This window comes from Talpa occidentalis, unplaced genomic scaffold (assembly GCF_014898055.3).
Source record: "Talpa occidentalis isolate TD23 unplaced genomic scaffold, MPIMG_talOcc4v2.1 talOcc4.4, whole genome shotgun sequence".
NCBI classification, from domain to species: domain Eukaryota; kingdom Metazoa; phylum Chordata; class Mammalia; order Eulipotyphla; family Talpidae; genus Talpa; species Talpa occidentalis.
Window position 1 is genome coordinate 130632458 of NW_023604295.1, and position 14001 is coordinate 130646458.

General features: G+C 39.6%; 1 protein-coding gene across 6 annotated transcripts in view; it reads right to left on the minus strand.

The window, feature by feature from the left end:
* Positions 1–14001, minus strand: part of SNX25 (sorting nexin 25) — a 110605-nt gene that overhangs the window by 27938 nt on the left and 68666 nt on the right. For all 6 annotated transcript variants that reach the window (XM_037526364.2, XM_037526363.2, XM_037526362.2 and 3 more), the window contains 2 exons: positions 12723–12793; positions 3157–3338 (listed from right to left, as the gene is read on the minus strand). In XM_037526364.2, coding sequence (XP_037382261.1) covers positions 3157–3338; positions 12723–12793 — 253 coding nt within the window. The remainder of the gene's footprint in view (positions 1–3156; positions 3339–12722; positions 12794–14001) is intronic.

Here is a 14001-nt window from a genome sequence, read left to right on the forward strand (position 1 = left end):
TTCCTTAAAAAATATCTTTTGTGAGCATTATTTCAATTGGCCCATAGTATTCCATTGTATGAATGTAACAGTATCAACTACTCCTTTGTTTACATTTTGCATGTTTACAGAAAAAGAAACACTTGTATCTGAAAATAAAACAGAAATCATTTTGAGCACAGCCAGCTATAACATGAGAAAGCAGATGATCTTCAAAATAATTAAAAATAATTCAATTAAGAAAAATACCTCAAATTAATTTAGAAGGAATTAAAAGCCCTATATTCTTACTTCTTAATGAGAAATTAAATGGCATCAAAATAAAACTCAAACGCAGTTGAAAGAAAACTTAGATTTTTTAAGATTCTTACAATATTTGAAAACTGAAAAATATTCAGAAATGTTAACGATAGGATTTTTCTAAAATCAAATACATATCAAAGCACATTCAACACTTCTGCCACTTAATCTGTTTTGTGGGCCAAAAAAGGTCAGGCATTTTTCTAACAACTTCTGTAACTCATTAAAAGAGATGACCACCCTGATGCAGGCCATTTATCAGCTTCCATAAAATTTCATACCATTAGTATTTAGTTTACTAACTGATAGCATACATCTTCACTTTATGTAAACCCTACCATTTTGAAATACAAATTGTAAATGTGCATATTCCAAAGAGGCTTGAAGAAACCCATATCAACTTTGGCTAGGGATGACATCACTCAAAGAGTGACTGATTTTTAACATGAGGTAAACAAAGGATACTCAACAAATTCTAAAGAAATCTTTCCAGGGTAAATTCACTTGCATTGAAATGAATTCCAAGTTAGATACAAATTTAAATTCCCATATGTGCAAAATCAAGCCCAAAATATCTAAACTATTATTTTTTATTCTTAATTTATTATGTTTTATAAACACCCTATATGTTTAGTTCCAAAGGTGCAACACAATACTGCTAAGATAAATGACAGAAAATATATCAAGTATAACTAAACAGAAAATTTATCAAGTATACACTGCATCTTGACAGGTAAATTAACCAGTTCCCTACTCCATTTGTTTTTGCTTTGTTTTCTTCTAGAAGCCCACACAAGCATTTTACTGTGTATACTGTCACTAATATTTCAGATGTAATGTGAACAGGACTTCTGAGTCAAATACGGTAATTCGAGATGAACTCAATCTCAACTGGCTAATTTGAGATTAATTTTAGCAATTCTGAGATTGTTGTGTGGAAGTATGAAGAGAAGGCTGGGAATGTAAAAGTAAATTTTTTCTTCCATCTTTTCATTTTGGGGCATTTGGGGGAAGGGTCGCTTTTTATTTTATAAATGAGATATATTTTTATTATATAAAATTATATAATTTAATTATATTTTATTATATAATTATCTATCTTATAGATTATCTATATCTATCTTATAGATAATTATATATTTTATAAATGAGACTTAAGAGCGGGGATTCTATCTTATTAATTTTGTATCCAGGTACTGAGCACTGTAACTAAAACTATAGAATCTCAATAATGTCTTTTGAACAAATAAATGAACTGGACCTTGTCTATGATAAATGTGGCTAGAAATATATTTAGGAAGCCAGAGCTGAGGAGGAAGATGAAAACGAGCAATGTTGAACTTGTCAAATCCACTCTCTCGCCAATATTCTCCAAAAGGTAGTTTTCACTTTGGACTACAAAGCCAAAAATCTCAGGAAGGCATACACTGCAAACAGCAACATAAAACAGATTTCCAGGGGCTAGGGGAACCCTTTATAAAACAACAGCTACTCAGGGCTACATTTATCCTACTCGTGCCAGATGCTACAAGACTTTGGCTTGTCCTGGAGTTGGTCCCAGGTGGAGACTACACTTTCCTAAAGAGGCTCTAGTGGAAAGTGAGCCAGGAACAAGTGAAAAGGAAAAAAGTTCTTTATTGGAACAGGGAAGAAGGGGAAAGTCAGAGGCAGGCATCTAACTAAAACAGGAAAAGGTCAAGAAATGAGAAATGAGAACAGGCGAGGTTAAAGGATGTAACCAGTTTAGGTTTTACTGACGCTGGCTTCTTTTGTGGCTAAGTGCCAACTTATAAAGCAGGAGTTTGGAGTTGGCCTTGAAGTCCTGTTCCCTGGAGGCGCAGCCAACTCCCCATGGGGGTCTATGGCTGTTCCCTCAACCCTGGCATGCTTCAAGTTCTGGAAGACAACAGTGGTCTTTGTGAATCTGGAAAGGTGCTGAGGTAGAGCTAGATTTTCCTACGCTCTGTGATTTAAGAACTCAGTATGAACAGACAGCCCAAAGATTTTTTTTTGTACAAAAACAGTCACTGACATGTTATGGTTTCAATTAGATCTGGTTTTTATCTAGTTCTGTCTCTTTATATCACTGTAATCTCAGGTAATTTACTTAAAAGCAAGGGGGATAGGGCCTCCCCGGTGGGGTGGCGCAGCGGTTGAGATCTGGGTTGCGAAGCTGCCCGCGGCCTCTGCGGTGCTGGTTCGATCCCAGGATGCTCCCCGGCCACTGGAGGAGGGTCCCACATGGCGAGCAGACCTCTCCTGCCGCCCGCTGCTCCCCTCAGCAGTGTATTTCGGTCCTTCTGCCTGCTCTGCTCCCCACTCTGGCTCTGGTGAATTCTCTCACCCTCCCGGGCTTCTGACTGTACCCAGTGCATGTATAAACAAACAAACAAACAAATAAATGAATAAAATACATGCCTCTTAAAAAAAAAAAAGCAAGGGGGATAGATAACATATTTCACAGAGTACAGATTTCCTAGCACTGTGGTAAAAACTAAATAAAACTTGTAAGATACTTTCTACTTTATAGGTGGCTATTTCCATCCAGTTGGTAATGGCGACTTGATTGGGCCCTTGCAAATATAAATATGCCCCTCTAGGATGGTAAGAGAGCAAAAGAGGGTGGAAAAATACACATATACATGTGCATACACACATATACACACACCCAAGCCTACCCCTCACACTTATTACCATTCACAGAGGTCAAGAACACCAAATATTACAGCTCTGTGATTCACAAAAGCAAATATACGCATCTACAATCTGGAACATATGCCTTAAGTTTAACAGCAAACAGTGAAAGACTGTAGGTCTGATTATATCAGTGCTCATGACAGATGTGCAATGGTCAGACAAGAAATCACAAAGTTCTACCTTCTGGCTTTGAAGCCCTTCCCCTTCGTCCAAGGTCCCATCGTCTTGCTGGTCATAGGCAGGGCCTCCCAGGATTCGGATTCTCTTCTCACACTGCTTCTTTGCTACAGTCAACTGGTTAATGTACCTCTTCATATTTCTGGCCCTCAGGAGATCAGCTTTCATTGCAGCTGTTTCTTTACCTTGAATGAGAGTAATGGACAATACCAGGTCAGAAGACAAGGTACAAAAGAGGGAAGAAGTTAGTGGTACATTTTGAATAACAGATAGTAAACGAATAGAATGGAATGAAATGAGGTTCATGTTAAAGACATATACATACTCTCAAACAGAAATAATGTCAAAAGAATTTCTAAATATATCACTGATAATGTAAAAAAAAACATTAAAAAAAATTTTCTCTCCACAACATAGACCTACCTTGAGGGCAAAATGCCTAGCAAAATAAGTCAGGCAGAGAAAGAGAAATACTGTATGATCTCGCCTAAATGTGGAATCTGAAAAGGCTGAATTCAAGAAGTAGAGAGTAGAAGAGTGGTTCAGGGGCAGAGAAGGAGGTGGTGGTGGGGTCTTGGGGAGATGTAAGTTAACTTCCAACTATAAGCTGAGCAAGCCCGAGGGATCTAGTGTACTGCATGGTGATTATAGTTAACAACACTGTGTTATATACCTGAAAGTTGCTGAGAGTAGATCTTAAATCTCACCCCCACTTACATGCACGTGGTGGTTATGTGACAGGATGGACGTGCTAACTAACCCTAGTATGGTTAACATTCACAATACAGGCATATATCAAATCATCATGATATACAAATGATGGTATATATAAGTTATATCCCCATAAACCCGGGGGGGATTTTTAAACCTCCTCTGCGCACATACACTCACATCAATATGTTTATATTTTTAATATCTTTATATGTACATGAATATATGCATAGTTGTTTAAAGGATGCATGGAGCTCACTATGTGTCAGGCACTTGTCAAGCATTTGGGATTTAAGATGATTTATCTCGTGGAACTTAAAAGCTTAGCAAGGAAGAAATCCAGTTAGTGCGAGCAATTACAATGTGAGATGGGAGATAAAGAAAATGTGCGGGTACCACTGAACTGCTTAATAGGTGATTCTAACCCAGATTTGCCCAAGGAAACCACATTCAAACAAAATGAGTATCAGGTGGAGTGTGGAAGACAGAACAGCAAGTGTGAAAGTAAAAACCCTGAGGCAAGACAGAGAAGAGAACTTGGGAGGAACTGAAAGGCCCATCACCCTGGCCAGAGTCAGCTCTCTCACCTCATCCCCTGTCTCTGCTAGTCACAGAGAGTGATCTCTGCTGATCACCCGAGAGTCTCTTTTCTTTCTGAAGAAGTCTTATTGAGATATAATTCATATGCCACACAATTCACCTACTTACAGTGTACAATTTGACAGCTTTCAGTATATTTAACAAGTTTTGTGACCATCACAATCATTTGTAGAATACTCTCTTTCATGGCCACACAAATCACAGCCCCATTAACAGTCACAATAGCCTCTCTATAGAGTTGCCTATTCTGGAGAGTTCATACAAATGGAACCATACAGCTTCTTGCCTTCAATGTTTCTGGAACACATGGGATAAGCACCCCCTACTCAAGACTTTCATCTTTCTTCTCTGGCCCTTGGCGCCCTATCTATCTGCATGGCTCAGTTCCTCACCTCCTTCAGGGTTTTGGTTCAGATTTCAGGGAAGCCCTTCCTGGCAACCCTATTACTAACTACAGCCCCCACCCTACAATGTTGCTTTTCTCCTGCTCTGCTTTACTTTTTCGACAGCTGTATTACTAACCTGTATATTCAACTGATTTAGTTTTTAAGTATGTCTTCATAAAGGCAGTTAGTTTGTATTTTCACTTTTGCATCTCCAGCACCTACAACAGTGCCTGAAAACACGTTGGGAACTAATTAAATTTGCTGAATGGGTGAATGAACTGTGCAAATGTTAGAGAGGTCAATAACAATATAGCTAATGTTTTGCTGAATGCTTACTATGTCCAATAATTTGCTGTTTCTGGAACTTTGGCTGAGAAGGGGAGAAACAGAGAGAGTTGTCCTCACCTCTATTCTTCAACTCACTTCAATTTGGTTTCTATCCCTCCCCTCCATCAATCTGCTGCTGCAAGACCACTAGTGAGCTCTGCAGTTTGCAGCAGAGTCTGGAATCAAAGTTAGATTAGAATTCTGGCTCTGCTCTTCTAAGCTAGTAGGCATATTTCTAAATTGCATTTTAAAACATTTACAATGATTTATGTCCTTAAGTAACATTACATAATTTAGAGTAAAAGTGAAAAACTCACAAAATTAACTTTTAAAAATGATTAAGCATTGAGCTTTACCATGAGGAAAACAGGTTAGTGTTGTATACACAAGCTGAAGGCAGGGGCTGGGGGAGAAAGAAGGCTTTTTCAAGATGATGAGAGGAGTCAGTGGAGAGAGAGCAGTGACAGATGGGAAATGGAATCCAGAAGACAGGTGAAGGGATTGGTTTTGGAGAGAGGTCGCGTCCTCCACTATAACGACATGGATGGATGTAGAAAGAAGCACATCTGGAGGCTGCTGGCCAGAGCTGGAGCAGTTCCTTCACGTGAATTCTGTAGTAAACCATGTGTTTAAAGTGAGGGAGGTAAAAAGGGTGAATAGTCAGAGGCCTGACCAAAGGTGGGTGGGGGATGTGAAATCCAGTGTGGGAGGCAGAATGGTTAGGAATGTTCACTAGATAAATATTCCTAGGCAGCGCAGATCCTATCTTCTGAGGTCAGTCACAATATGCTTGGTTTAGACTGGAACTAACAGGAGGGTCTGTGCTTTGTTTCTTGGCACCCTCAAATGGAAGTTAAAGTAACATTTTTACACACCCCAGTGGGAGAGCTACCATTCCTTAGATGATCGTTCTCTCTCTCACGTCCCATCTAGTCAATTTGTGCAAATACTTAAAATAGTAACTAGACAGGCTGAGCAGATTAATTTTAAAAACCTTAGACAGTTCACAAAACATTTTCTCTTTCAGATGCAGCTTTTCTGAGTTTATCAGAGAGCGCTGGTCACAGGCTGACTTCAGATCAATAGATGGCCTCTGTGACACCTGTTAATTACAGGGTGTTTTTCCATGTGTGCTGAGGAGATTTTTTTCCCCTAACTTTTTCAAGAAATAATTGACATACATCACTGTATGAGTTTAAGGTGAGGCACTTCTATTTGAATTCAATAATGGTTTCTCAATTTGTCCTCCACTTCCCTGACAGAGAGACACTGACCTCAGCATTCACCTTAAAGAGGAAAAACAGTATATTTATCGGAATCCCTCTTAGTGGGAGGATAAATATAATTTGCCCTCAGGTCAGCCTACTATAAACTAGGATGTTGTGTGTGTGTTTGTGTCTACAGAAACACATGCTTAGAAGAATTTTTTAGAAATTTAAAATGTTTTTAACATTTATCCTTAAGCTCTAAATTTTTTGTCTTAGCATTCAAATTACCCTTTAATTTGGGGACAAAAAGAACACTGCCTATTATGAAATACACCTACAAGTTTGATTTGGGATTAAAGCCGGCTAATCAGAGAGAGACGTGAATAGGAGGAAACTGACACACATTTACCAACAGTCAAATTCTTTCTCTCCTAAGAAAGCTCATAAGTCTTTCTAAAAGGACAAAAACTAGAAGTAATTCCCAAAGAGAAGGGAGAAAGGAAGAAAAAACTTCCCCTAAAGCCCAGCTACAAGGCTGAGTGAACACTCTTTAAGTTCTGCTTGAACGTCACCTGCTCATGTGAACGCATTCTGTTTGTCAAAAGTCCAATACAATGCCATTGTCTGATCACAAAGCTTGTTGCTAACAAATGCAACAGCAGCTTCTTGCGTAGAGGATTCTGTTTATTTTCGCCTCAGAAAACTAACACCACATTCAGGACTAAATGGCTAACAGGCCACTCCTGCAGCCCATGTGTCTGTGGACCGAAACCCCCGGTGAATGTAGTGATGCAGATGAATGCACTTCCTTGTGACCCCAGCACCCATTCACCCAAGAAATATTCACATCAAGAAGAGTCTAGGCAAGTAGATGTCGACAACATGGGGCCCAGCTCTGGCCAGACTCATTAGACGGCTTTTCTACAGAGCCTCAGTGATGCTGCACAGCATAAAACACCAGGTGACTCACACCTTGAATATAGATTTTAAAAGAAGGTTCTGACAATAAACAGTGGCAGGTGAAACACTGTGGCAGTGACTCTTTAAATTTTGCCAAGATGAATACCAAGTAGCAATTAATTACCAATGCTTACTGCTTTTTCCCCTAGGTACTCTAGATACTATTGAGGTCAGAGCAAAAGGTAATGGGTTTATTTGCTGAAAAAGACACTTGGATTAAACCTTAGGAGAACCCTTTTGGCCATAAAGACATTATAGTAGACCTAGGAACATTACAGAACTGCCCTTTGGCTATAAAATCTTCTGTTCATACATGGTATTGTTCTTCCCTAGGTAAGTGAAGTGGAAACATTTTTAGGTTTTTTTTTTTTTTTTTAATAGAGGCATGTTCCATTTATTTATTTGTCTGCTTGTTTGTTTGTTTTGTTTATACATGCACTAGGTACAGTCAGAAGCGCGGGAGGGTGAGAGAATTCACCAGAGCCAGAGCGGGGAGCAGAGCAGGCAGAAGGACCGAAGTACACTGCTGAGGGGAGCAGCGGGCGGCAGGAGAGGTCTGCGCACCATGTGGGACCCTCCTCCGGTGGCCGGGGAGCAGCCGGGGATCGAACCGGCGCCGCAGAGGCCGCGGGCAGCCTCGCAACCCAGCGCTCAACCGTTGCGCCACCGGGGAGGACCAATTTTTAGGTATTTTAATGAGGCAAAGAAAGGAGAGTAAAGTAAGTTATAATGCAAAGTAATGACTACAGAAAAAGCACAAGCATGACTGGATTAAAATAACACAATTATACTTTCAGGTATTAGAAAATGCAAGAGTATTTTTCTTTTCTCATCACACAATATCAAATTTCATGGCATATCCTACAGGTCAACTGAAGAATTCAACAGGTAACACAGAAGAGGGTTTCTTAACCTCAGCACTGATAACATTTTAGGCTGGAGATTCTTTGTTGCAGGGCTGCACTGTGTATTGTAGGGTGGTTAGCAGCATCTCAGGTCTCTACCACCAGAAATCAGCAGCATCCCTTCCCCAAGATGTGTCAACAAATGCCTCCAAAGCACTGCCAATGTCTCTGTCCCCACTGAGGATCACTGACAGAGGGGTACAACCTCTGTGACAGGAGAGAAGGCTGCACACCTGTGCCTCCCCGACTCCCCAGCATGTGGTCCACTGTATAGCCCCCAGAATGTTCAGGTTTTCATCTGTCCCCCAGGCAGTGAGGTAAGGAATTAAGAGAGTTCCCCACGAGATGTCAGGTCTCCGTCCCTTGGGTCACTTGGCAGTTAGATAACCAAGTGTTCTGTTAGCTTCATGGACTTGTAGCTTCTGTTCCCTCCCCAGGTTGGGGCATTCTTAGCTATTATTTCTTTGAATAAGCTTTTTGGTTTCTTCTCCCTCTAGCCAGTATCTGGCATACCCATGATCCTTGTGTTGTCTTTCCTAATGAAGTGCATGACTCTCGTGGCGTTTCTTCTTTGTTTTATATGTATCTTATTTCTCTCTTCTTCCACCCGGATGACTTCTAGGTGTCTATCTTTGAATTCAGATGCCTTGTGCTATTAGATCTAGCCACACATCCACGCGGACAGAGTAGCATACTTCTGAGTCTTTCTTGTACATTGAGACAGAAGTTTTACTAAACCCCCTTCAGAGGAGAGTTCAAGAAACAGCTATGTGTTTACTTAGGGAAAAGTCAAGATTCAAAATGAGAAATGGTGCTTGACTTCTTAAGGTGGAGCTGATAGCAACTCTCGGTAGTGACTAATCATCATAAACTTCTTCAGAATTATCTGAAAATCACCTTGAAAGCTACCCAGGGATAAAAAAAATATTTACCTTACTTTTCAACCTGAGGCTAGTGTGTTCTTTTTTTAAAAGAACAAATGAGATTCTTCCATCAAGCTTTTGAAATTTCAGAGCTTAAAGTGTCACTCCACTTTAGCAGAAAGTACATTTGAGGAGTAAGCAGAAATTATAGCAGGAGTTGCTGGCAAAACCACTTACACTGTAAGGGGGAAACCTAAAGAGAGCTCACAGGCCTACCACATAGCCAGTGGTGCCTCTGAAAGCACGCCTTGTGTATTGGTCCTTCAAACACCTGAAGAGCCTCCCTGGTGGTGCAGGGGGTTAAGACGCAACCTATGAAGGTATTCACAGCCACTGAAGCAGAGTTCAATTCCTGGCCGCCCAGGGAGCAACCCATCTGGCACAGCAGACCTCTTCTGTCTCGCCCTCTGCTCCCCTCAGCAGTGTACTTCAGTCAATCTGCCTGTTCTGCTCCCCACTCTGTCTCTGGTGAATCCTCTCAACTGCCCCACCCCCACCCCCGGCATCTCTGGTCTGTACCCCAGTTCTTGTATGCATAAATAAATCTTTTTAAAAAATAAAATAAAAAATAAACATCTCAGTGTTGAAACTTTCAGGACTTCCTTTGGTAATGGTCTCCAACGTTCTTGCAATACAGTTTTAAAGTAATAATGTCATATCAATTAAGTCTACACATTAAATTACAAGCAGAGCCCTGCTCCCAAATTAGAAGTATGAGTTGAACAATTATGAGATACATCTTGAAACACAGATCTGGCCTCTTTAATTTGCAAGCCTCAAACATGAACCTCATATCATTTACCTGTATAAATGGAAAGTAGTACAGTGGAAAGAGGCTAAGACCAAAAATCCAAAGACTGGGTTAAAGGTGCAGCTCTGTGTGTAACTAACTACACTGTACATTGTCTAACATGAACTTCACCTGTAGAAAATGGAGGTGTTAGACTAAACGATGATTAAACTTGTCTTGGGGGAGAAAGATGGGACACAGAAAGTTATGAGACTAGAGAATACAACAGAAGGGTCCCGAGCCCTTTCTTAGTCCGTCAAGACTGAGAGTGGATGGGGCTGAGGAAGGACTGGGGAGAAAGAACAGCAGCTGCTGGAGGCTGAAGTACTCACAGATGTAGAGCTGGGCAGGGAGAAACCCTGGCAAGTGTCTCTGTAACAATGGCAGGGAACTAGCCTGGGGTGTTTTGTAAGTGTAAGCCATCCTAAGTTAGAAACGGTTTGCACCACATTGCCATGACAGAAAATCAGATCACATCAAAGCACTAAAAGGGACTCTGAGAAGTCCACTAGAGTCTACAGATTAGCTCCTTCTTTCAGGCGGACACACTGTTAACTCTCAAGCCAGACAAAGAATCTATAAATTATCTTTTTAAAAAAAAAACTAATGGAAAACAATTATGGTTCTTTTTAGCAAGCAGCTCTGCGTATGTGTATATATTCAGTGTATTCTCAAGTTCTTCAACAGTTCTACTAAATGGATTCAATTCTAAAAGTAATTACCATATCCCAAAGAAAACAAAATGCACAATTTTACCAAATCTTATCAATCTACACTGTGAAAGTACCACTCCCAGGTGTGCACTCTTTATAGATAGCAGGTTCTATCAGACAAATCAACATCAAGAACTTTATTGTAGTCAGCTAAATGTACTTTACTCTTGAACCACCTTAGTCATTGTTAAAATAACATTTCAGGAGTCAGAATAGCAGAAAAGCAAGCGTTAAATGGAGCTGAAATACTGGGTTTATTCTCCTCAAACTATACAGAAATGTTAGCTTATGTCCCATTACTACTAGAATTCCTGTACTTGGGAAGTGTCTTCACTGTTCGAGTAGCTATAACAAAATACCAAAGACTGAGTAGCCATAAACAACAGACACTTATTTCTCACAATTCTGGAGCCTGGCAACCCAAGTGCAGGTTGCCAGCCTCATGAGGCTCTGGTGAAGGCTTCTCACTGAATCCTCCCATGGCAGAGGAGTCTAGGGATCATTTTACAAGTCACTGCATCCATTCATGAGGGGTCCACCCGTATGAATTAAACACCTCCAAAGGCCTCACCTTCTAATATCATCTCGTTTACGTGTTAGGATTTCAATAAATGAATTGCGGGGGGGGGGGGTGAGGGTGCATACAAACACTCAGTCACACGTCAGCACTTTCAAAGTCACTTAGAAACAAGGATATATGTCACTGCATATTAAGAGAAAAAGTAAGGAAAATGGGGAATATAAATTTATCATTTTTGTTAAAAAATATTTGCACTTTAAATTATAACAACTGTATTATTTAAAATGTAAACCATCTACATGTAAACTTCAATAGTGAGACAGCAGACGATCTTCTGAATAAGGGGAAGTCACTTCTGAATGCTGATACATTGTTCTCCTCTAATAATGCAGGAATAGCATCACAGCCCTGCAAAAATACTTGCCTTAGAGGCAGCAGGAAAACACAACAGTAACACTGTATTATCTCTATACCCGGAACTGTGAAACATTTCTCTTAGGAGTTAATCTCTCCATGGTGTAAGTCCCAGCTTGGAAATGCTAATGGGACACTTTTCTATTCTCTATCATCCCAAATCCAGAATGCCCAACCAGTGATCACTTGCATCCCAAGTCAGAGTTCCCTATACCTTCCCTGATTGCAATGTCATCTACATTGAATGTCATCTCCAGCACTCAACCTATAGACTGAAAATCACTTCTTCCCATCTTTCAAGCAGGCGTTACATACATGAGAAGCAGAGGCCTAGACTTTAAGGAAGAGATTCTCTGCCTCAAAAATCAAACCCAGCCACACTATTCATGGATCCCTCACAAATTCACTTCTTTTTGTTTCTTTACTTGTATAATATAAATACTAATCAATGCTTCTCACCATTTTGAAGACATGGAGGGTTTTGGGAGGAGGAGGTGGTGTGAAATGGGTGAAAGGGATTAAAAAAAAAACTTCCTGTTACAAAATTGATAAGTCCAGGAGATGTGATGTACAGCACGGCAACTATAATCAATAAGAGGGTATTGCAAATTTGAAAGCTGCTAGGAAAAAATGGTAGACTGATTAGACAACCATTTCACAATGGATACAAACATTGAATCATTATGTTATGCACCTAAAACTGAAATAATGTATTTAAATTATACTGCAATAAAAAACAAGTTTCAATATAAAAATATTAATGAATAGTAAAATTAATTTTAATACAATAAAATCATAAAGTCATGTTTGGTTTTAAATCAGGATCAAAGCACTATATATCCAATGATTTTAATCTTCTAAAAATTATGACTACAGATGCATAAAGTTTGTGATAGAAATACAAAGTTTTTTTGTTAAGATGAAACAATATGGACATTTTTAATGCTGTTATACGATTCTTATAAGGAATTTGAAATATAAAAAATAAATTTGAAGTATTTAAATGTAAACTAGAAAATGTTCATATATGCCAAAGCTCTGAAGGAAAGAGAAGGCTGGGGCTAGATGTAGGGCCTTTAAAATAGTAACTGAAGAAAATAAGTTGTTCTTACCCTTGTGCCTCTTCAGTTGGGGAAAGCTGCTAATTGTAGTTGCCTGGATTATTTCCACTACAATTTGATACCTAATTTTAAAAAAGAGAGAATAAGAAAAGATTGAATAGGAAGAAAATACTATTTTAAGAGACACATTTTGATAGCATTGGCACTAAATAAATGCAACAGAGGAACTGTGAATCCTGCCCGAGTGTCATTAAAAATGGTAACACATCTGAGCAGAAGATAAACTCGTGGCTTTACCTACAATAAAGACATACCACTTTTTTCTCTTCAACATCATGAGAACAGGATCATGCTTTATATTCTTCCAAAGGACCTAGCTCCACACTACACATGGGGTAGGCATTCAGTAAATATTGAGTGTGCAGACTTGAATTGAATGTTTGTATCCTGCTCCCCATTCCCCCCGCCAAAAAAACCAAAAAACAAAAAACACCTCATGTGTTAAAGACTAATCCCCAGTGTGAATGTCCTGGGAGGCAGGACCTTTGGGAGATAAGATTCTGAGGGCAGTGTCCTCATAAATAAGGTGAGTGTCCTCAAAAAAAGAGATTCTAGGTGCTTTGGTGGTTGGGAGAGGTGTGGTAACCATACCTGAAGGGAGAAATCCTGTTGTCAAAAAATTAACAAGGATATAATATAATGGTACTTCATTTAAAATAATGATAGGGGCTTCTCTGGTGGGACACAGCGATATCAAGCTATCACCAGTCACTGCAGCACAAGTTCCATCCCCAGCTGGCCAGCAGCTAACCCACATGGCACAGCAGACCTCTCCTGTCTCGCCTGCTGCTCCCCTCAACAGTGTATTTCAGTGGATCTGCCTATTCTGCTCCCCACTCTGTCTCTGGTGAATCCTCTCATCCACTGCACCTCCGGCCTATACCCTGTTCTTGTATGCATAAATCAATAAATCTTTTAAAAAATAAAATAATAATAGTAATAATGATAATAATAATAATGCGGGTATATAACAGAAAAAGAAAGATACTCTGGAGAGTTCATATGCTCTCTTTCCACTGTGCAAAGTGATGGGAGAAGAAATCCATCCATCTCTGCCAACCAGCCTCCAAAAGTATGAGAAGCAAATGTTTGTTATTTAAGTCAACCATTCTATGGTATTTTTGTTAAAGCAGTCCAAACTAAGACAATGATCTAAATTAATGAGTTAACATCTGTAACACTTAACAGGTACAAATAATATTCTGAACAGTCTGCTCTTTTTTACATTCTTAGTGATCCATGCTCTGGAACAAATGAGTCATCTATGGTA